General features: G+C 41.1%; 1 protein-coding gene across 1 annotated transcript in view; it reads right to left on the reverse strand.

Moving 5' to 3' along the window:
- The window catches only part of XYLT1 (xylosyltransferase I), a gene marked incomplete at its 5' end in the record, with an annotated part of 92,111 nt that extends 72,687 nt beyond the window's left edge, over positions 1-19,424 (reverse strand). The window contains one exon of the mRNA XM_010080277.1: positions 18,893-19,424. Coding sequence (XP_010078579.1) covers positions 18,893-19,424 — 532 coding nt within the window. The remainder of the gene's footprint in view (positions 1-18,892) is intronic.
- Positions 19,425-19,823: the final 399 nt, after the last annotated feature.

A 19,823-nucleotide genomic window follows, 5' to 3' on the forward strand; every position in this document is an offset into this window, starting at 1 on the left:
GCCCGCTCCCCGCCCTTCGCTGCAATAACCCGGACCCTGCCCGCACCAGCAGCACACGTCTGCCCTGACACAGCGCTCGGCCAGAGCGTCGCCAGCAATTTCAAAAGCAAGCTCGCCATGCAGAAGAGAGATTTTAGATATTAAAATCTTCTTCATTCATAAACATATATAAATAAATAGGCACGAGAAGATGAAGACATAATTTTAATTCCCCGTTTCACACCCGAGTATCAGTTACATAAAAACATCAGTAATAAGAGTAAGTGGACTTCAGCCTCAGCGGGTGGGTGTGGACGCTGGCATTTAACGTTAATCCCTTCGAACCAATGGGGAAAACAATTCCTTACACAATGTTTTCACAAGCAAGGAACAAATTACTACTCATTAACTGAGCTTGATTTTTGTTCTCATGATAGTTGCTTGGATTGGTTTTCACAAGGCTGTATATTTGTGGGCAAAGAACAGAAACAGCATAGTCCTGGTGCTCAAATAAAGGGCTTTCACTCTATTACTCCATCACAGTAGAAAAAGATCCTATTAACATACCACTAGAGGAAAACAAAGGAAAATCAAATTGCTGGCAAAGGAAATTCTTCAACAAAAGCAAAATAAAGTGATTTTTCGGTATTTCAGTAGATATTTCAGTTTTGTTATTAAAAAACCACAATGTGCTGAAAAATGGCATTTTATTGACTAAATAAGTTACTGGCTGCTGTTAAAAGCATCTGGGGAGAATTTCTATGTGAAATACCATAATTTATAAACCAGAATTATAAATTTCTCTCATATTTTAACAAGGCTACAATGCCTTTGGATGTCAAGGAGCTGCTTCAACAGTAACTTGTAGAAGAGTAAACTCTATACTGCAGAAAGATGAATATCGGTGCAATGTTTAAAATAAAAAAAAAAATAATGCTGACACTTTACTGACAAAAAAAAAGGATATTATTTCTAAAATTATTTTAGCTCTGCTCCTCAGAGTCTGTCTTCACCTTTCACAACTCTCCACGTCAGCAGCCAGCGGCACTAAATTTGGCACCCAGCACTTGCCATTTACTGTGGCTGGGACTGATCCTGCCCTTCCAACGCTGCCGCTGGTGTTCTGGCAGCGTTTTAGCAGGACCTGGGCTTCAGGGAGGCCTTGCTTGTGTGCAGCTTATCCCCTGTCACTGAAGTTGGGCAGAATTAGGTACTATGTATTAGTGTGGATCTCTAGGAATAACTTAATGGTGCGGCGTACTATGAAACAGGGCACATGTCCAAGTAGTTATGCATTTTAATTAGGTACAGCAAGTGCTAAAAAATGCTTTGAAGCTCTAGATATAATTCAGTAGCATTGGCTTCCAATATCATTATTATTTTTTTCCTGCCACCTGCTTACTCATACACTAGCAATTTAACCACCCCTATCACTAGGGGAGGCTTAAAAAAAAAAAAAGGAAGAAAAAAAAAAAAAAAGCTTGAGTTCAGATGTAATTCAGTTCCTCATCCTCTAAAAAGATGAAGCCCCAAACTAAACAAATTCATTCACAACTTGGCTTTCATGGTACAGTAGGACATAAAAAACATCAACTGGCAGCAAAACTGATACGCAAAACTAACTGAGGAGACGAAAAACTGTGAAACACAAGAAACATCTCACAGATTGTAAAATGACATGTTTATTTAAAAAAAGAGACCAGGGAAAATAAGAAATATTGGCAGAGCATAGCAGTAAGAACCGAAAGAGTCCCTGGCTGTCAGCTGGTTAAAGCTTGCCACTAACTGCACACTCCCGGCCTGAAGAGCCAGTGCTCCACAGCCACCGAGCACCTGAGTGACAGCAGCTAAATCAGAACTGGGGGCAGGGTAAGCCAGCCCTTCTCATAAATAATACTTTGAGCATCCCCGGGAAGCGGAGGATGAGGAGGTGGAGGGGGGAGGAGAGACAGGGAAAAAGCCCCAAAGGTTTGTTGCAAAAATAGTTGTATACTTCACTATCTGCAAGGGTAGGATCAGTAAGGATCCTAATGCTAGCACCTTCAGCACAGAAAGGTGCAAAATCACACCACTGGAGAATCAGGAATCACTGAGGTCTCCAGTCACTATTGTAGCTGCTGCTGCAAACACTTCTGCGTGGCTGTGGAGTATAAGGAACTCTTCCTTCTCATAACTTAAAAGCTAAAAACCCCAAAGATAATTTTTAATTGTAGCTAAGGATAGATGCTACTTTTTAAGGCAAAGAGTTAATTAGAGAGTAGTAGCAACATAACTCTCTTCAGTTCATCTGATGAATTCATTTCAGTCCATCTCCTGCTATGCAGCAGGAGTCATCCATCTGAAATAAATGGAGAACTGACAGTGTAAAATTAGCATCAAAAGAGAATTAGGCATGTCTGAGCCAAATTCTGCTCAGTTTGTTCATGTTCCAGCTCTGAACAATTCTTGATCTATATAAATGCAGATTAACTTTGAGCCTCTTTAACAATCCCCCATTTTACCTAAAAGAATCAGATACAGCTGAGCTGCAATTTCCTTCAAATATAATTTCTTTTCCAAGATCTTTATTTTGACATAAAAATGATGAAAAATCTCTTCGCATAAGTTCCCAAGACAGCATTGCTAGAAAGCGAACTGTTTATTCCATACACACACCACTCACTCTCTCCCTTTCTTCCGTGAGACTGACAGGGTAGAACCCATCACTTGGTCCCCACTGAAACTGAGTCATTTTGAGGATCCTTCCCCTTACGCTTCAGTGACACCTCCCACTGGATAACTGCTCCTACCGATCTGAGCACCTGGGTCCGGCCACACTCACTTGAAGTGCTGGAAGACTGTAAATCAGATTAATACTATCAAAGTCTGTTTGAAGATGCTCAGAAGAGTTTTCAGTGGTATATAACTTAATTTTTCTCCAGGCAAGTGGTAAATCTGTAGTGGACTCTGCCTGTGCCTCCTTTTACAACTCAGATGGTTTTGCTGTAACCTTGCTTTACACCACGTAGTTGAATTGTCTTCATATCTTATCAGTTTGAATAGTTTAGAGTTGTAAAAAAGCATTTTTTTTTTCACATTACAGAATCATAGAATCTCTGGAGTTGGAAGGGAACCATAAGGACCATCAAGTCCAGCTCCCTGCTCCTCCTAGGACTAACTAAACCTAAACCCTTGACCAGGAGCGTTGTCCAGACACCAACATGCATTTACTTCAAAACATCCAGTGCCAGCCTACTTGTCTACAGAACAAACTGCAGTGAGCAGACTGAGCTGCCTGCCCAAGGACTGCACAAAATAACTGTTTATCGAGGTTAAGAAGAAAGCATTATATTTCCTATCAAGGCCAGGTTACTATTTAACTATTCTAGTTTATTCATGTTAAACAATCCCTTCTTTTTTTGTGTTTACAGTCAATTGAATGGTACTGCTTATCACCAGCTGAAAGATGTTTTTTTAACATTACCACAAAAGTCCCATGTTAAAAGAAGAAACCCAGAGAAAAGACACTTCTAAAGGCAGTACTTCAGGAAATTTCTTCAGAATGAAATATTTTAGAATAATTCAGAACACTATTTTAGAATAGGCAAAGTAAAAAGGAAAAGCAGCTTGCTTACTACCCTGACTTTACTGTCACAGTAAGTACCATCTTCTCCTTAATGTAAAACCACTTAACGACTCTGTGTAAACTAATTCAATGTCTTACGGCACCAAGTGCTTACTGTTGAACAGGACAACTTTCATAGAGCTGAAGACAACATCTGAAATAGAAAGCCTGTTTGCTGGCAACCCTTTTATTAGAACAAAATCACTCTCCAAATCTAAAAGTCAATTAGTATGGAAAGGGTTAATATTATACTCAGAAGTATTTAAAAACAACAATTACACCTGACACTAGAATTACACTGCCCTAGCGTACAATCCCAAAAGAACAGACCTTTTGCCAAAGGTGATTTGAGTGTTAATATGAAACCCAACGTGTGCTCATTTTAATTACATATGTGCCTGCTGAGAACATATGACAGAGTCCAAAAAGCTAATTCATTGTCAGCATGACAGCAAGAAGCAATATTAAATCTTGCACACCAACTAAGTTTTCCAGATTACCAATTACCACACAAAATTAGGACACACTGCAAATGTGGTAATCAGCATGAAATTGAAATGCGAACAAAATATTACTAAATAGAGCTCAACTCTGAGCCAGCAGCGGGTACAGGAAGTCTCCAAATAGTTCATCCTTTCTTTTCCAAAGCAGCAGCACTCAGTGGGTCTAACCCTAACCCCCCTTACACCAGGTTTGCCCTCGCTTTCACAGTGTTGATCCTCACCAGCACTGTGACGAAGTGGAGACTGTGTTGCCTACAAAACTCCTCCGTTAGCTAAGTACACACTTCAACTGCTAATTCTCTTTAGCAATATATAACAGCAGGTCAAAGCAGATTTTTTTTTTTTCCCTTTTTATACTTAGCCTTAAATTTTCTGCATTTCAAAGATATCTGCTCACGAGTCCCTGACAGGCTTCTGGCACTGAAATCATGTTAGGAGTCAGTTTGTACCTCTTAACCCCCACCAGCATGCTAACATGCATTTTGATTCACTTTTAATTATGGACATATTCATGCATCAGTCAGTCTTTTCTAAAGAAAGTGCCTGGAGTACGGGGAGAACCCAGAGCCAACGCACACCAACAAGCTAACTAACCCTGGGGAAACGAGACAAACACCATTTCGAAGGCAGCAGAGACCCAGCCAATGCTTCTAACTGCATCTTCACCTGCCTTTTTGTTGCTTTACTGATGCATTATTAATTAACAACTACTGAGCCTTCCCCACAGAGCACTTTAAATAACAGTTAAATTTCTTTATGGATGATTATGAATCATAGGAGTATGTCTGCATGTTCAGAGCAATAAACAAGCCCAGGTAGGGAGCCTGAACTGCCGTGGAAACTGCTCTTTGAAGCTTGAAGTTTTAAGGATGCTAAATGCCTACTGTGTAGTATTACACAATTTCCAGTCCAGCTTAATCCAATTAAACTGAAGAAATGTACAATTTTCTGCATTTTGCCTCAACATAGGCAAACGCTGTTCGAAAGGAAGATGATGGCATTTCGGAAAAGCTGCAGGGTTGGTTAGGGTCACTGCTTTATCCAAATGAAGCTACATCCATTTTGGCCAGCTAACAATTATCATTTTCAGTTCTCAAGTAAGACAATGAAAAGAAAACTATCAAATGACAATTATTTTTACTCAAGATTTATGCAAATGATGAAATATGTTTCACCAACTTTGAAATGTACTCTTCAGGGAGGATGTGAGGTTTTCACGTTCTGCTTGAATTCTGGACAAACTCAGAAACTTTTGAAGGTTGATTTAGGGCAGCTTTGTGCTATTACAGCTGAATAGTTTTACATATAGCCTGAAATAGATTTCTAATGCTTGAAGATGAGAACTCATTTGGAGATCCTATTTATCCATAGGACAATTTTTTTTTTCATCCCCACCTCAAACAATAAAAAGCCTCCTACTAGTCAAAGAAAATTCCAGCATTAGCGTTCAACAACATCTCCACCCTTAAGGCAGAATGGAACCTGCACTTCCCATTCACTCTTCACTAGGTTTAGTTACCATCTGAATGAGGATTTTTTTTTTTTTTTTTTGCCTCTTGACTGTGCTTAATATTTCTTTTAAACTGGTACACGAACAGCAAAAGGGCAGCTTCAGCTGTGCTTACTGATCCTATTATCTGCTTCTAGATGAATAATCCTGGCCCTTGCCATATAACACTTGGTAGATGAGAAAACAACCCCAAACTATCTATACTGTTTTCTGGACAACACAATACAAGATTATTAATCTGTATTTAGGTAAACTCTAGGCAAGAGAACATACACAAGAGGACGTGCAGGGCAAAGCACAAGCGCACCAAGGCTTCACAGGAGGTGGGCTCTTTCAATGGCCATTTGCATGGGATCAGCCTTACCCACTAGCTCTGAGGCACAAATCCAAATCCCATCCTGTGGTTTTGTTTCCAGCTCCAAGGTCACATGTTTCCATCCCACTGACCTACCATGTACCTTCTATATCATGAGCTCACATCAGTCAAAGGTAGGCTTAGCCATCTGGAGTAGAAGCTCAATACACCTTGGCAGACAAAGTAATTCTGTCCCTTCTCTTCTCTTTGCCTCCAGGAATAAGCCACCCCACAGACTTCTGGAAGGATTTGTGTGCCCTCTGAGGACAGCCAGCATGTGAATGTCAGCTCACTCTATTCTGCCCAGTCCTGGTGAAAATTTTTACTCATCTTTCAAAGCAAACAGAATTTTCTCCCAATTCCCCAGACAAATGACGACTATACTTTTTCCTTCTAATACTTCTGTCTCCTAATCTTAATTCTTCTGGTTTATGGCTCAGTCCTTCTACAGGGATTCATAGCAAATAGAAAGAATAGTAACTTTCCTCCTTTCAGATATTAAGATGGATCATTATTTCTCCTGATATGTTAGAAGTTATTTATCAGTTTGAGTTATGAGGCCTTTCTGACTGTGAAGATTTAAACATCGATTTAATGCTAACTTAAAGAGTCCTAAAAGTGTAGGAGATTGCATTAGATAAATAATTTAACAATAAAAGGTATATCACGGCAGACATTATTGCAACCTTCCACCAATCAATCACCATTTTCCACGTTTATCCAATTTTCATCTCAAGGCTCTGTACATCAAATTGCCTAGACATATACTACACAACTGAAATAACTTCATCATTGAATAAAATTGCATAGCCATTAAAATTCTCTAATATCAAGACAGCTGACATTATGTTAAATATTGGCTTCAATTCTGTGGGGTAATAAATTCTGACCTAAATCCAATCTTTCATGGATAGCTGATTCATAATGAAAAATTACTGCTCTATCACTTTACCTTAGGAAATTTACTGTGGAAACTAATACAACACTGGGCAGTCTTTGAAATATATGATAATTAAAACCACAGTTCCCTTCCTAGACACCTTGAAACAAAGGGAAAGGAATTGTTTTGGTGCAAAAATATCAGATATGCTAATATCTACCAGATTAAGAGAGAAAGTTACTATTGGGCTTTTCCAAGGTCCATAAAGCAGAAACAACCAACTGATACACTCACTGCACAACAGACACCTCGTACAGCAGCCACCAACCAGGAGCCATCGCACCCAAGTTCCTGTACCAGGTCGAAGCTGCGGGGCAGAGCAGATAAAAATGGAGGTGGAACACTGCAGAAAGCTTGTCCACCAATGTCACTTTTGTGCATTGCCATGGAGCAAAGATGGAGAACCACCACCAGTGACATGGTAATAAACTCAGCGAAGGTACAGTAAGTCAGACTGGACCAACAGCCAGATTGCTCTCTTGCCTGCCCTCATCTCCCCAGACAAACACCACGGTTTTTCAGTGACTTAACTAAAGATTTTAGCACCTAAATTAAGTGACTTCAGAGAAACTCGGTTACCATTTTCCTCCTTAAGGATATTTTTGCTCAGGAAACTCCTTTAGCAGACTCAGAAGAAGTTGTTATTATTTTGTAACAAAATTATTTCCAAGTCTCCTGTTAAACAGGATTTAAAATCCACCTAAAAGCAAATGAACAACAATACCACTGCACACCATTTTTCCTCTGCATATATTTGCAATGGAGTTAAGTACCTGCTATCCCAGGTCTGTACATGGCATGAGTTGTCTGAAATGTCACAACAAGACTGTGACACATCAAGGAATGAAACACAAGTTTCCATAGTGTTACTCTAGGGCTTACTTTCTAGTTCGTGCTTATATGGTTGGTTTATGACATGGCATAATGGAGCATATTCTTGCTGTCACTCTTCAGTTGGGAGCTCTCTAATGACTCCTCTGAGTAATCACATCCCCAGGTGATAATATAATAAATAGACTTTGAAAAATATTCTTTCATCCTAGGGACAACAGGAGAATATTTTTTTCCTTCTTATAAAATGAGACTTCTGCTTGGATGGATTCCAGTAGAACTCTCTCAACACTGGGGCTTTCTAATATCACTCTTATTTCTTTCCTAAATATTTGCAGTCTATAGCAATAGAAAGCAAACATCAAGAAAAACACAAAGATGATCCTGTCTCAATGTTTGGCAAATTACGCCTACAAATGGCCACAGATGATTAAGAAACATGAAAATGTGTGAAACTGTGTTAACTACAGTATTTTCACTGTAAACGATGGAGCTGAATGGAATAGGATTTCTCATTAAGAAGATCCAGAAGTGGACGATTTTGAAGAGATTTCCTTTTTGCTGACTAGGTGAAGAATGCCAGAGATGTCTGAAGCCTCCTCAATAGTATTCCTTGGGAGCCTGACAGAAGTCATTTTCCCATTTGCTTTTCAGTTCAGTAGGTCCTCAAACCTGTTCAGAGACTTCCAGATATATTCTTGCAATTCTTTCAGAGCACCTACACCTAGGTCCCATGCAAAAGAGAAAGTACAAATGGGCAAAACATATAAATTGCAGTAAATTCCTCTTTTAAAATCCCCTTTTCCTCCCCTTTCCTCTGGTAAATTAACCAGAATGAATCATAGCCCACAAATAGATGGAGAACATCAAAGTGTATGGTTCTGTTTAGTCATGCTACTGTCAAGCTCAACAGTATTGCGCAGCACAGTAACACACCACATACACAGAAGCTTTCAGTCTAAAAGAAGTGTGGTTTAAAATACTCCACTGCACAGTAATGTCCATTGGCTGGATGAAAACCTTAATTCCCAACTTAAAACACAGGTGAGTAAGCAGCAAGACTGCTAAAGCTGCTATTTACAGCTGGTCACAAACAAAGGTGCGTCCTCACTAGTGACGTGCTTCTCTTACAACTTTTAATGACGTGTACAAATGAATCAAGAATTCAACAAATCACCATTATTTTGGACAAGAAAGTCTCCACAAAAAAACAGCAATCACCTTGCAAGAAAGAGAATACAAGCTATTATATTCTAGTTAATTAGAGGGCTACCTGTAACTGCAGTTGAGTGGTGAGGTTTCCAACCAGATTTGTAGAAAAAAGTCCTTCCGACAGACAGCTTGCTTTTTGTGCTGCTCCCCGACAAGCCCTCCAACTGTTGCAGACTATCAAGTCTCAAGGAAAACTGGTCATTAAAGCAAATGCAAGCAGGAGGAATTGGCAGGAAAGTGGGAGATGACCTTCGTAAATGAGCTTCTTCAAGCTGATGGGATATCTTTACAGTTTCATAAAGATTTCATGTTCAGACTCAGAAAGCTGACCTCCAAACCATCAGCATTGCAGTGGTTGGAAGGGTATCCTACTGCAAGAATCTTCATCTGCCATGGTAGTGATTCCTCAGGGAATAATGCAAGGTAAGGAGAGCTACGTCTAAATAAAAGCTTTTGATTCATGAAGGGATAGGCTTTTTTTTTTTCTGAACTCCTGGCATAACTCAAAGTCAGTATCCACAATGCTGTTAATAAAAAGGTGTGCAGTTGAAGTCTCCATTGAATTTCACTGCCTGTGGAGAACAATTTGGTCCTTCCAAAACACAGCCAGCGTGTACACACAGTAATGATGAACCCAAGGCTGAACCAAGTCTTTATATGCTTACCGACAAACTTACTATGTACCCACTACTGACACCTAACTGCACCCACTTTCCTCAGCCTGGAAAAAGCACATTGTTAGGCGGCAGCAGGGCCTTTCCTCAAAACTTTTTAACGCCCAGAAAAGTTAAAGCAGGGGAATGCAGCCCCTGGAGTATGGCCAATGCCCTCCTGGCAGCGCTGCCCATAGGAGACTGTGTTTTATCACAGAAACAGCAAGATAAAGAAATTCTGTTTTAAAAGGTAATAAGCAATTCAGTCCTGCAGAACAAATCCTCTGAATTTCACAATGTGAAAGCACAGACAATTGCTATGCAGATTATTTTACATAAGGTAATAATGATTTTTCTTTTTTGAGGTTTTTTGCTTAAATCTCCCACCATCCTCACAGTGACATCCACTGGAAGAAGACAGACGGGTAAGCACCGAACACAAGAGATGGCAGCAATGATTCAGCTTCAGCAAGCTCTAGGAGAAAGGACTGAAAAATTCTTTGGCCTCCCAGGGGGCGGATGAGACAACCAGAGAAGAAAAATGACGGACTTTTGCCATGGACCTTTCAGTAGGGCCAGGACTTTAAAACCAATATTTTATTTTATAGTAAAACTGTAAACAGAATACTTCCAAGTCTAACGTGCATTCCACTAAGCCTGATGGTGACAGCAGTAGATACTCGGAGTTGGGAGTACTCTGTTCTTCCTTACAAAGGTGCCAATCAGGAAAAACTTCTTTGACACAAACAGATGATAAATCAGTGACATATCATGGATATCAAAATAGTGAGAGCACGGAATCAGGTCTATTCACTTCTAACATGCTCTCAAACTATCAAAGATGAGCATTTATTTGCAAGATTAAATATACATTGAGCAATTTCAAAATCTTTTCCAAGGTTGCTCAGCTACAGATTCTTGTCATTCACTTTTTCTATAGAAGTCGTGATTACCCAGGGAAAAAAAAGACTGATGTTTTAAAACTACCTTCTGCATAAGAAACATGTACAACAGAAACAACTAAATTATGGTTTGGAGACTTAAAATGGCATTAATGTCCTGTAAGATTGGCTTCATGCCTAGACTGTTGGCATTTTAATTCAGAGCAGATCCCTCAAACAGCTCTTCCTCATTTCCAGGGAAAGACACTACAAAATAGCCACTGGTCATAAAGCCCAGCAACTCCTGAAATACATCAAGTACATGTACCTTTTCAAAAGCCTACCTGAAAAGGGGTGCATTCCCTCTAACTATATAGTTAATCCTGTAACAAACTCCGAAATAGTTATGGCACCTGTTTCAAGAAGCCACAAAGGGGAAAATTCTTTGCCGCAGCCTAGCAAGAGGAAATCAAATGTCAGGACTTTTCCACCCAATTATTTTAAAAGTAATACAGGGACATGACATGGGACATGACACTTCCCCACTCTTAAAAGAATAGTTTATCAGCTGTGGATTCCTGTGAAAACAGAGTATCACTTTGCTAAGTAATGGCACTTAAAGAAGTGCAATCATTACGAAGGCTGAGCTGAATTTCTAGAGAGTCAGCCCCAGCAACCTCCTTTTGTCCTTGGCGACGTTTTAGGCCTAAACCAAAAAGCGAATCTGAAAGTTGCTGTTGCCTGCTTACAAGTAGTACATAACAATGATACTCTAATACAGTTTTGTTATGGTTGCAAAGTCAAGTTAGGAAAGAATATAACACTGAGGCTGCTTCTGCAACCTCCACTCAAGCTCAGTTTGGTACTGCTGTGCATTTACATTACACAGCTGCTTGCTTAGCACTGAATAAAAATAAGAGAATTAGATGCCATGTTTCCTCTTAAAAGTCTGTCTACTAAACTGTTATGAGTCCACTCCAGAAGTCCATCACCTATTTTACATTAAAAAAACCCATGACTACCAGTATGGCTCAAGTTTTCCTACTACTGGGGGAGGTTGGGTTTGGTGGTTTAATTTTGGTGGGTTTTGTTTTTTTTTTTTTCTTTTCTTGTTTCCCCCCCAACCCTACCAGCTCATACCATTGTACCAACAGTTTTCTCTAGCCATAGTTGTATTTGACTCTTCCCTCCAACACTCTGTCCACACATTCCAGGATCACTGGGAAGCATTAGCAATCACTTAAGTACTTTTCTTTCATCTCTGTACATACACAGTAATCTTTATCAAAATATTCACTGAGCTTCTGCTACCCTTGTGCTCCCTTCCCAGGAGGTTTGCAGCGAGGACATACTTAGCCATTATCCTCTCCCACGCTTGCCCACGCTCCCCCTTTAATGCTCCATGAAACGATAGCATTTTCCAAAACAGAGGCTTGGTGAGAACTGGGCTGCTGACCATAAATTTTCCAGCCCTTCTGCCCTCCATTCCTCGTGTCAGGCATTTCTCTCGGCATTTCCTTAAGATGCCATTTGTCAAGATCTTTTTCTGCAAGTCTGCTGCCCTGGCCTCTCTGCAGCTGCAGGATCCACAGGTGACCAGCTGGTAGCATCACGTGGAAAAAACAGAGGAACATCAGTCTGATTTCATTCTCCCACTTTTAAACTTGCAGATGATCTACACAGGAATTGTCTGTATTTAAATGGAAGGATTAATTGGCACAGACACCCAACACAGTTTTCCCCTCACTGAATTCCTCCTAAAACCAATGCTGAAACCATGCAAGACAGTGCTGACAGAGCCAGCCTGTGCTCATAATGGCTGTTATTTTTGGAAGAAGAATCCCTCAGCTCTACAACACCACAAGCCCACCCATTCCTGAGAAACACCAGTCTCCTGTCCGCGACACTGCAGCTGTCCCAGATACGCAAGGAGGTGGCAAAACGACGTCACCCTGTTTTGGGATGCCACAAGGACATTTCCAGGAATTCCAGCTCCCTTGCAAGATGTACACAGATCTTCCTTCTGCAAAGAAACCTGTCCAGTTTCTGAACCACCGTTTCTGAGTTTCCACACATGTGGCCATAATAAAAGTTCATCTGAGAATCACTGGCAACATACATTCTTCCCGAGATCTCATTTTTCTCTTACAGTGCCACAGCTTCACTGATTTTATTAGAATTGGTTCTGCTTTACACATGTAAGGGGAGAAGAGAGACATACCACTTATTTCACAAACTCATTTAGCCTGAAATGCAAGTACTGAATCTTGAAACGGCCCTTTATAATGAAAGAAGTGCTGGAAACATGGTCTCCAGCACAGAACACAATCTCTGTACACAGTGTAATTACATCTTAGTGTTCTGCAGAATACCAGCGCATGGCTTAAATGCTATTAATTGTAAGCAGTTTTTGTTCCACAGGATGTTGTTCGCTGATAACTATTCAATTAGGGTTATTTTGCAATTAGTCTACTCACAGTAAATTTATTGCAACCGGAGTCATCTGTGGTGCAGCAAATTAAAATGCTGTCTGGGCTGCAAGTGCAGGGGCTCTTACACGCTCCTTAAACCGTGTACAGCTCACCGCAGTAACACTGTCACGCTAACAGATTAAATGTACAGAAAAGCAGCAGCAGCCAATGTCATTAGGAATCCTGAAACCAGGAGAAAAAGACAAATTTGGTGTTCAATAATTTTTACATCAAACCCAGTGAGTTCAAAAACACATTGCCAAAAACGTGAAAGCTAAACAAAGCCATATGTTTATATGTCACTGTGAGCATATACATGCATACTGAGCAGATGAAATTCTATATTTGCTTAGTTACAGCTCCTATTCTCTTAAAATTATACAGAGGATGGTTTCATTTCCATGCCTTGAAGAACTGCTCTGTTCCACCCTATATAAGTATTTGGCATCTTAGCGGCTTATCCTCTGCCTTCCTGCAAATCATACCTCTTTCTGTTGAGTGCTTTGAAGTAGTCTGATAAAGACATTATAGACATGCAGATTGCTGCTACCTGTGCATGTTACCCAGTAAACAGAGCTCCAGAGCCCTTTCCTCTCAGGTTTAAAACCAAAAGAAGGCTCTGTTTTTTAAAATGAAATGGAAAATTTTCTTCTCAGCAGCCTGTAAGAAACGGAAATCTCCTGCTTTAACGTGCCAGAGCAGAATTATCAATAAGGAACCAGGGAAAAAGCAGCCTGATCTGCAAAGAACTCTTTCAGTACTAATGAATGATGTGGAATGATAGTAGCTTGATTATTTTTCTACTTTATTTATGAGTTCGGTTTACCCCACAGGGATGAAAGGCAGCAGAAAACCCGTTTGATTTATAAACTAAGAAAAGACAACAGAAGAGCCAAGGGGAAATAAATCAGGCTCGCTTCAGGCTCTCTGCTTTCCTAGGGACTTGGTTTTTGCCAGAACTACATCTTAAAAAAAACATCCCTCAAAAAACCCGTTACCTACCTTTGGACTATCTAGAGCCACAGATCTGGGTCAAGCACAACCCCAGCTGGGTAACTGATGATAAGGATTAGGCCAGAGTCTCCCCCGGGGATACAGCAGCCTGGAGAAGCTGGCCCAGAGGAGGACTATTGCAGACACCACCTGGCACTGTGCCTGCAGTGACTCACATACTCAGTGCCAATGACTAAGGAGAACTGTGCTTCGTACCCAGGGCAAGAGATTCAGAGCTACAAACTACCACCATCCCTGTGGGAGTGAAAAACAGAATTCAGGGACTGAATCCAGCCAGCGGGTCAGAATCTGGGCTTTTTTCACCACAAAAGGAAGACTGCAAGTAGGAGACACAACTTTGATATGCACATTGAAATGTGGAGTTGTGTAACTGTAATTGCATTGCTGCCCAACAAGCAGGGCAGCAATCTCAGCAGGCAGGGTCCCAGTGGCCATCCTGAACCGTGCTCCTGCCCAGGGTAATACGGGATTCTGCTGGGGAAAAAGTGCCACAGATCTGGTCACTCGTCAAAGAGGAGTTTATCAAGGTACAGAGTGAAGCTTATCTTAAAGCCAAGAATTCACACTGAAACTTCTGCTTCTTCCCAGTACATCTGCACAAGAGGAGGCCCACGTGTGATGATGGGCAAGGAGGGGAGGCAGCTGGTCCAGACTCACCAACAGCTTTGGTGGGAAGGAGTCTGGCACACCAGAGGAACCAGTGTCTCCAGTCTGGCTTTTATAGGACTGGGGAGAGATGGCCCCAAGAAGGACACCATCTGCCACACTGCCCACACATTGCTGATCTCCATATCACATCTGAGAAGAAATGAACTCCCCAAAAGGATGTCTCCCTGTATCCTCTCCCCAGCCTGAAAAGGACTGCATTTGCCCTTTCCTCATCTAACTTTGTGCTGAACTTACTTTTCCCCTCTTACCTTCTCTGACTGCATCTCCCCTCAAAATACACTTTGACAAACTCCAAACATTCCCTGCTGAGTGAAGAGTGACTTGCAAGCTGCCTGTTGCCCTAATCTCAGCCACGACTTTGGACAAGGCTGCACCTAAAGCCTTGGACACCAATCCCCTGTTCCATAGCATTTGTGCACTGTTTTCAGGACCAGTTTGGGAAATACCAGTTCACGTACTCTGCAAGTCAGTCAACTGGTAAAGCTGCCATGTCCCATTTTGCCGCTTCAGCAGTGTTGCCTCTGCAGCGTCCTTAGAGGAACTGCAGCCCGTGTCCTCTTGTTCTCATGGAAGTAACGCCTGCATGTCAAACAGGTAGTAAACATGATGCTCTTGGTTTTAACAGTTCTTTCTTTTATACACTAAAGACAGATACATTTTACTCCTTTTGCCTGTTGCCTTTGGAAACAATAAAATACTTAAAAGAAAAAAGAAACAGTTTGTAAGATCCTGTTTGTGTTGATAGCCACTCAAGTGAATGTATCGCTTAACATTTATGACAATCCAGACAGACGGAGCCATGTCCATAATTGAGATCTACACTTAGTAACTTGGTGGTTTTGATCAGCTGAGACAGGATCCAAGGGGATTAAACACTGGATGACATCTCGATGGAAACCATAGCACTGGGAACATGTTTATATTTTGGGATAATGGATCAATGTGCTGCTCCAATGCATAAATATTTATACTTCATAGCTCTGCTGAAAACAGACAGGAAACCTTTTTTCAAACCAAACCGAAGGGAATAGCACTCACATGCTGAATACATACATTCAGTCTCTGGCTGTCTGACTTTTGCTGACAAACAGCATATAGCTTCTTGATGCATAAAGCGGCAAGACCCCTACCCAGACCTCCCCTACCAGCGATCCTAACAATGGGGTGTCTTATATCCCCAAAAGCTGATGGCCGGCGCTTCACAAACATCTCCTAACCAAGTTCAGCTCCTTTCAAGGACCTCTGGAGTTGGTAAAGACACCTCTGATGAGGGACGGAGCCAGTCTGTGAGTAAAAAACAACAGTATTTATATTCTGCAGTGGGGAGGAAAGATCTGAGACCACAACACACTTAAACTCAGGCAATGTATCTTTAACAGGGCTCTAAAATTTAAGAGACCTACCAAGCTATCTGTACATAAGGCCTTCTAGTAGGCACCAGGCACCTTCAGTTTTGGGGTTCCTACATGTCTGTCTTGATAGCCCTGTTCAGACATCTGAAAAGTGACTTAAAAGTTTGGATCTCCTCCATAGGTCTGATGTTCCAATCTGCTTGTGGGCTGGTGCCTCCTGCATAAGCAACTTATGTCCCACTCAATATGCTGCTGCTTTATCACTTCCCCACAGCAAAGCTCCCAAATCTGCTCTACAGCAGCCCTGTATAATAACAGGGGATGTCCAGATTGTCTGCCAAGGAAATCTGGCTGTTGAAGTGGTTAACTTCAGCTCCCAGCATGGGCAGGAGGAAATAACCTTGAGGCAAAGAAAAGTCAACATTTTCCACAAGGATCCATCTGGCTAAGTTGAGACTTTCCACAATTATTCATTTTAAACAAGCATTGCTGCCTAAAATAAAAATCTAAATGAAGCTTTAGCACTACAAACCTAAAAGCTGTAGTCAGTCTTTTAACACTTAATATTTTAATGTGGTATATATCCATACCTCATTAATTGTTAGTAAATTCATGTGTATTTTACAATAAAACCACATTTGGACAACTTCTCCATTTCTCTAGTCATATTTGTAGCTCTCAGTTTTCCTGGACCTTTTACTATCTTACTACAAAGGAAGCATTTATACCAATGCGTAATGTACATATGCGCTGAAAGGCTTCAAGTATAAAAGTTGACACTGTTCCTGGTTCTAAGACCATACTAATATCCTGATTGCAGGGCATGTGAGATAAATTCTGTATTAAAAAGAGAAGCAATAAATATTTCTTGAGAAGCCTGTTTTTAAGAATGGTAGTAGTTTAAGACTTCTGGAAAGTCACCCTGCATCCTTGGGAGACAGATTACCAGGCAGGGGATGGAACCATAGATGTGTGCAAATTGCACACAGCTACAATGTGTACCCACACTAACGACAATACATCTTCCAGCTCTCTCCAGGATATCGCTTGCATATTTGTGTATGTGATGCATTTCTTCTACATAAGGTATATAGCATTGACAACATTACTAAGATATGTCCTTGATACCAAAAAGCGTAGGACAGTGTCTGCAAGCTGCTGACCCCTATCATCTTCCTCACAGACCAGAGCTGACTCACCTGTTACTAGAGAAGAGGACAGGATACCAAAGACATGCTGATCACACTGGATTCCACCAGTGGCACCCAATGGGACCTCAGGGGCAGCCGGGGTACTCACTGATGATCAGCCTGTCCCCGATGTCTGGTTTTGCTCAGTTCTTACCTCTCTACTGTTCTCTTCCCTTCAACTTGTGCTGCCTTTGCTGTTCCTCTCCCGGCTTCCCAGTGAACACCAAGTCTTCTGCCCACTCTGTTAACTCATTATCTCCAATGCTTGCCCACCCAAGCTTAATGATTTTGAATATTACCATTTTAAGAAAGGGAGAAAAAACACCAAAAGAGACATAATGAAAACCAAACCAAACAAGACAGTCACAGATGCACCGGGGTGGGAAATGGAGCGCTCACACCATTCATCCTGGCAACATGCGTCATCTAAGTTAAAATGCCTAAGCATTAGAGAGATGCTCTTGTTCAGAAACATCCTCTGGGGCACCTCTTTTTTTTTACTGTCTGTACAGGGAGTTTAGCCTCCTAATTTAGGCAATAGCAACATGGATTGTCCTCCCTGTCACACTGAAACCACCCAACAGTAGCCACTTCTTTGTGATGGCGCAATAACCAGGCAAGCCATGGGGGTTAGAGTATGTTACTGAATATTCCTAATGAAAGAAACTAAACATAGACTAATTCCTATGCTTCACTATGTTTACTGCAGCATCTGAAAGCAAGACCTATTCTCTTTTCATAGAAGTCCCTCTGCACTTTCAGCTTGGACAAAGACATCTGCGTATCCTTACATGCATGGGCTGAGGTGGCAATTACAGGATGGGGAGTTTGGATTGCTGTATAAACAAGTGCTGCTGAGGATAACGCTGTTCCTTGATCAATACCTACTTTGATCAACTGACTAATGCTTTATTTTTTTCCTAAAAAAAAAAAGCACTTTACGGGAAGCTTACAGCTAAATGAATGGTGGCACATGAAGCACTCTTCTTGAAAAGCAGGAAAAGGTCAGCTTGCACATGCAAACCAACAGCAAGCTGAGAGATACCTCATGTATCTGACTGCACGGAGAAACCAAAAGCAACAAATCAAAGCTCGGCTTAGGGTAGCAGAGGTAACTGACTCTCTACAACAGTGACTTTGGAAATCACTTTTGCTGATTGAAGAATATTAAAAATAGAAGTGAGCCCAAAAAAAAGCATTTTTTTTTTTAATAGAGTTCTGATAATTCTCTGGGTTATCAAAATGCTTAGCAGTGCTGGTTATTAGCTAGAAATCCACTGTGCCAGGAAAATGGCCATACAGCCATAACGGCAATGCCACTCATTTATTGGTTAGCACAAGGCACCAAAATTTACCATGGCTGTTCCCTGATCCCAAAAAGCATGCAACTCCTGTACAGAATTACAAGACTTTGACTATGCTTCTCTGTGTCTTTAGATTAAGAATTAAAGAAACAGGAGTAGCAGCTGAATACCTAGATCACACAGTGTAATAAAAATCTAGAGGAAGTAAAGTGAAAATAAATTCTATAGGAATCTACCAAGGATCTTGTGACACCCGTAAAACTCCCTGCTTAAAACATCCTCAACCTCTCCCTCATTTTCACAGATAAGTACATTATACATTTCTGCAATAAAGCCATTTTTTGTCATCAGAAGACCATTTCAATTATATAGAATCCTTCCCCGAGATACCGTGTTACTTCTCCGTCACCATCTACCAACTTACCCTCCAGCGTACAGAAACGCGTCACCTTCTCTGGCATCAGCTTTCCATTCTTGTGCTGACAATACGCCTCTGCGATCTCCTGCCGACACTGCTTAGACTTAGATCGGGACATGGCGGAGATTGCCTCTTTGCCTGTTACCTCACACTTTGGTGGTTGGTCATATCTCAGTTCAGGGGAGCTGTTTCCACTTTTTTTTAAATTATGGTGTCTGGGAGACCTGTGAATTTCCTTCAAATTGTTGTTGTTGCTGCTGCTGCTGTTTTTTGCGGCATGATCACTGAATTGCACCACCTCATTGGAGTTCTTCCCCAGTAGCAAGTTCTCCTTCATCTTCTCCTCTTCCAGTTTCTTTCTCAAGTGCTCCTTCTGCTTGCTAAGGGTTTTTTTCACCAGCTCAGACTGGTGTTTTTGCCTCTGAGTCCTTGGAGCAAAGTTACTGTTATCAATATTTTCAAAGTCCTTGGGGACCGAGTTTTCATTATTGCTGTCTGTTCGCGTTTTCTCTTTCGGTCGGTGGGAAAAATAGCCATCCTATAAATGGGGAGAAAAATTATACTCATCTTACTAAAAATAGTCACATCCCATGCATTACAAGCATTTCTTACATGAAAACATAAAGCGATTACAATCCAACATACTGAAAAAAATCCCCAAGTCAGGGTTCATAACAGACAGCTGGAGCTAAGAGGGCTCTGAGCGCCCCAAGCCAGTGCAGACAACCACCCCCTGAACCCCCTTCATCACTGAGTGGGAATCCCACCCCCATCTCAGAATGAGCAAAGAGGTTTTACACAGGTTTGTGAGCAATTATTAACCAGAGACTTCACCCTGACACCATTAAAAATCATTGGCAAAACCCATGGAACAGGAAACATCTCCATTTATTAAAGTGATCAGGAGCAGATGAAATCAATGGGGAATTGTTATCAA

This window comes from Pterocles gutturalis, unplaced genomic scaffold (assembly GCF_000699245.1).
Source record: "Pterocles gutturalis isolate BGI_N339 unplaced genomic scaffold, ASM69924v1 scaffold8269, whole genome shotgun sequence".
NCBI classification, from domain to species: domain Eukaryota; kingdom Metazoa; phylum Chordata; class Aves; order Pterocliformes; family Pteroclidae; genus Pterocles; species Pterocles gutturalis.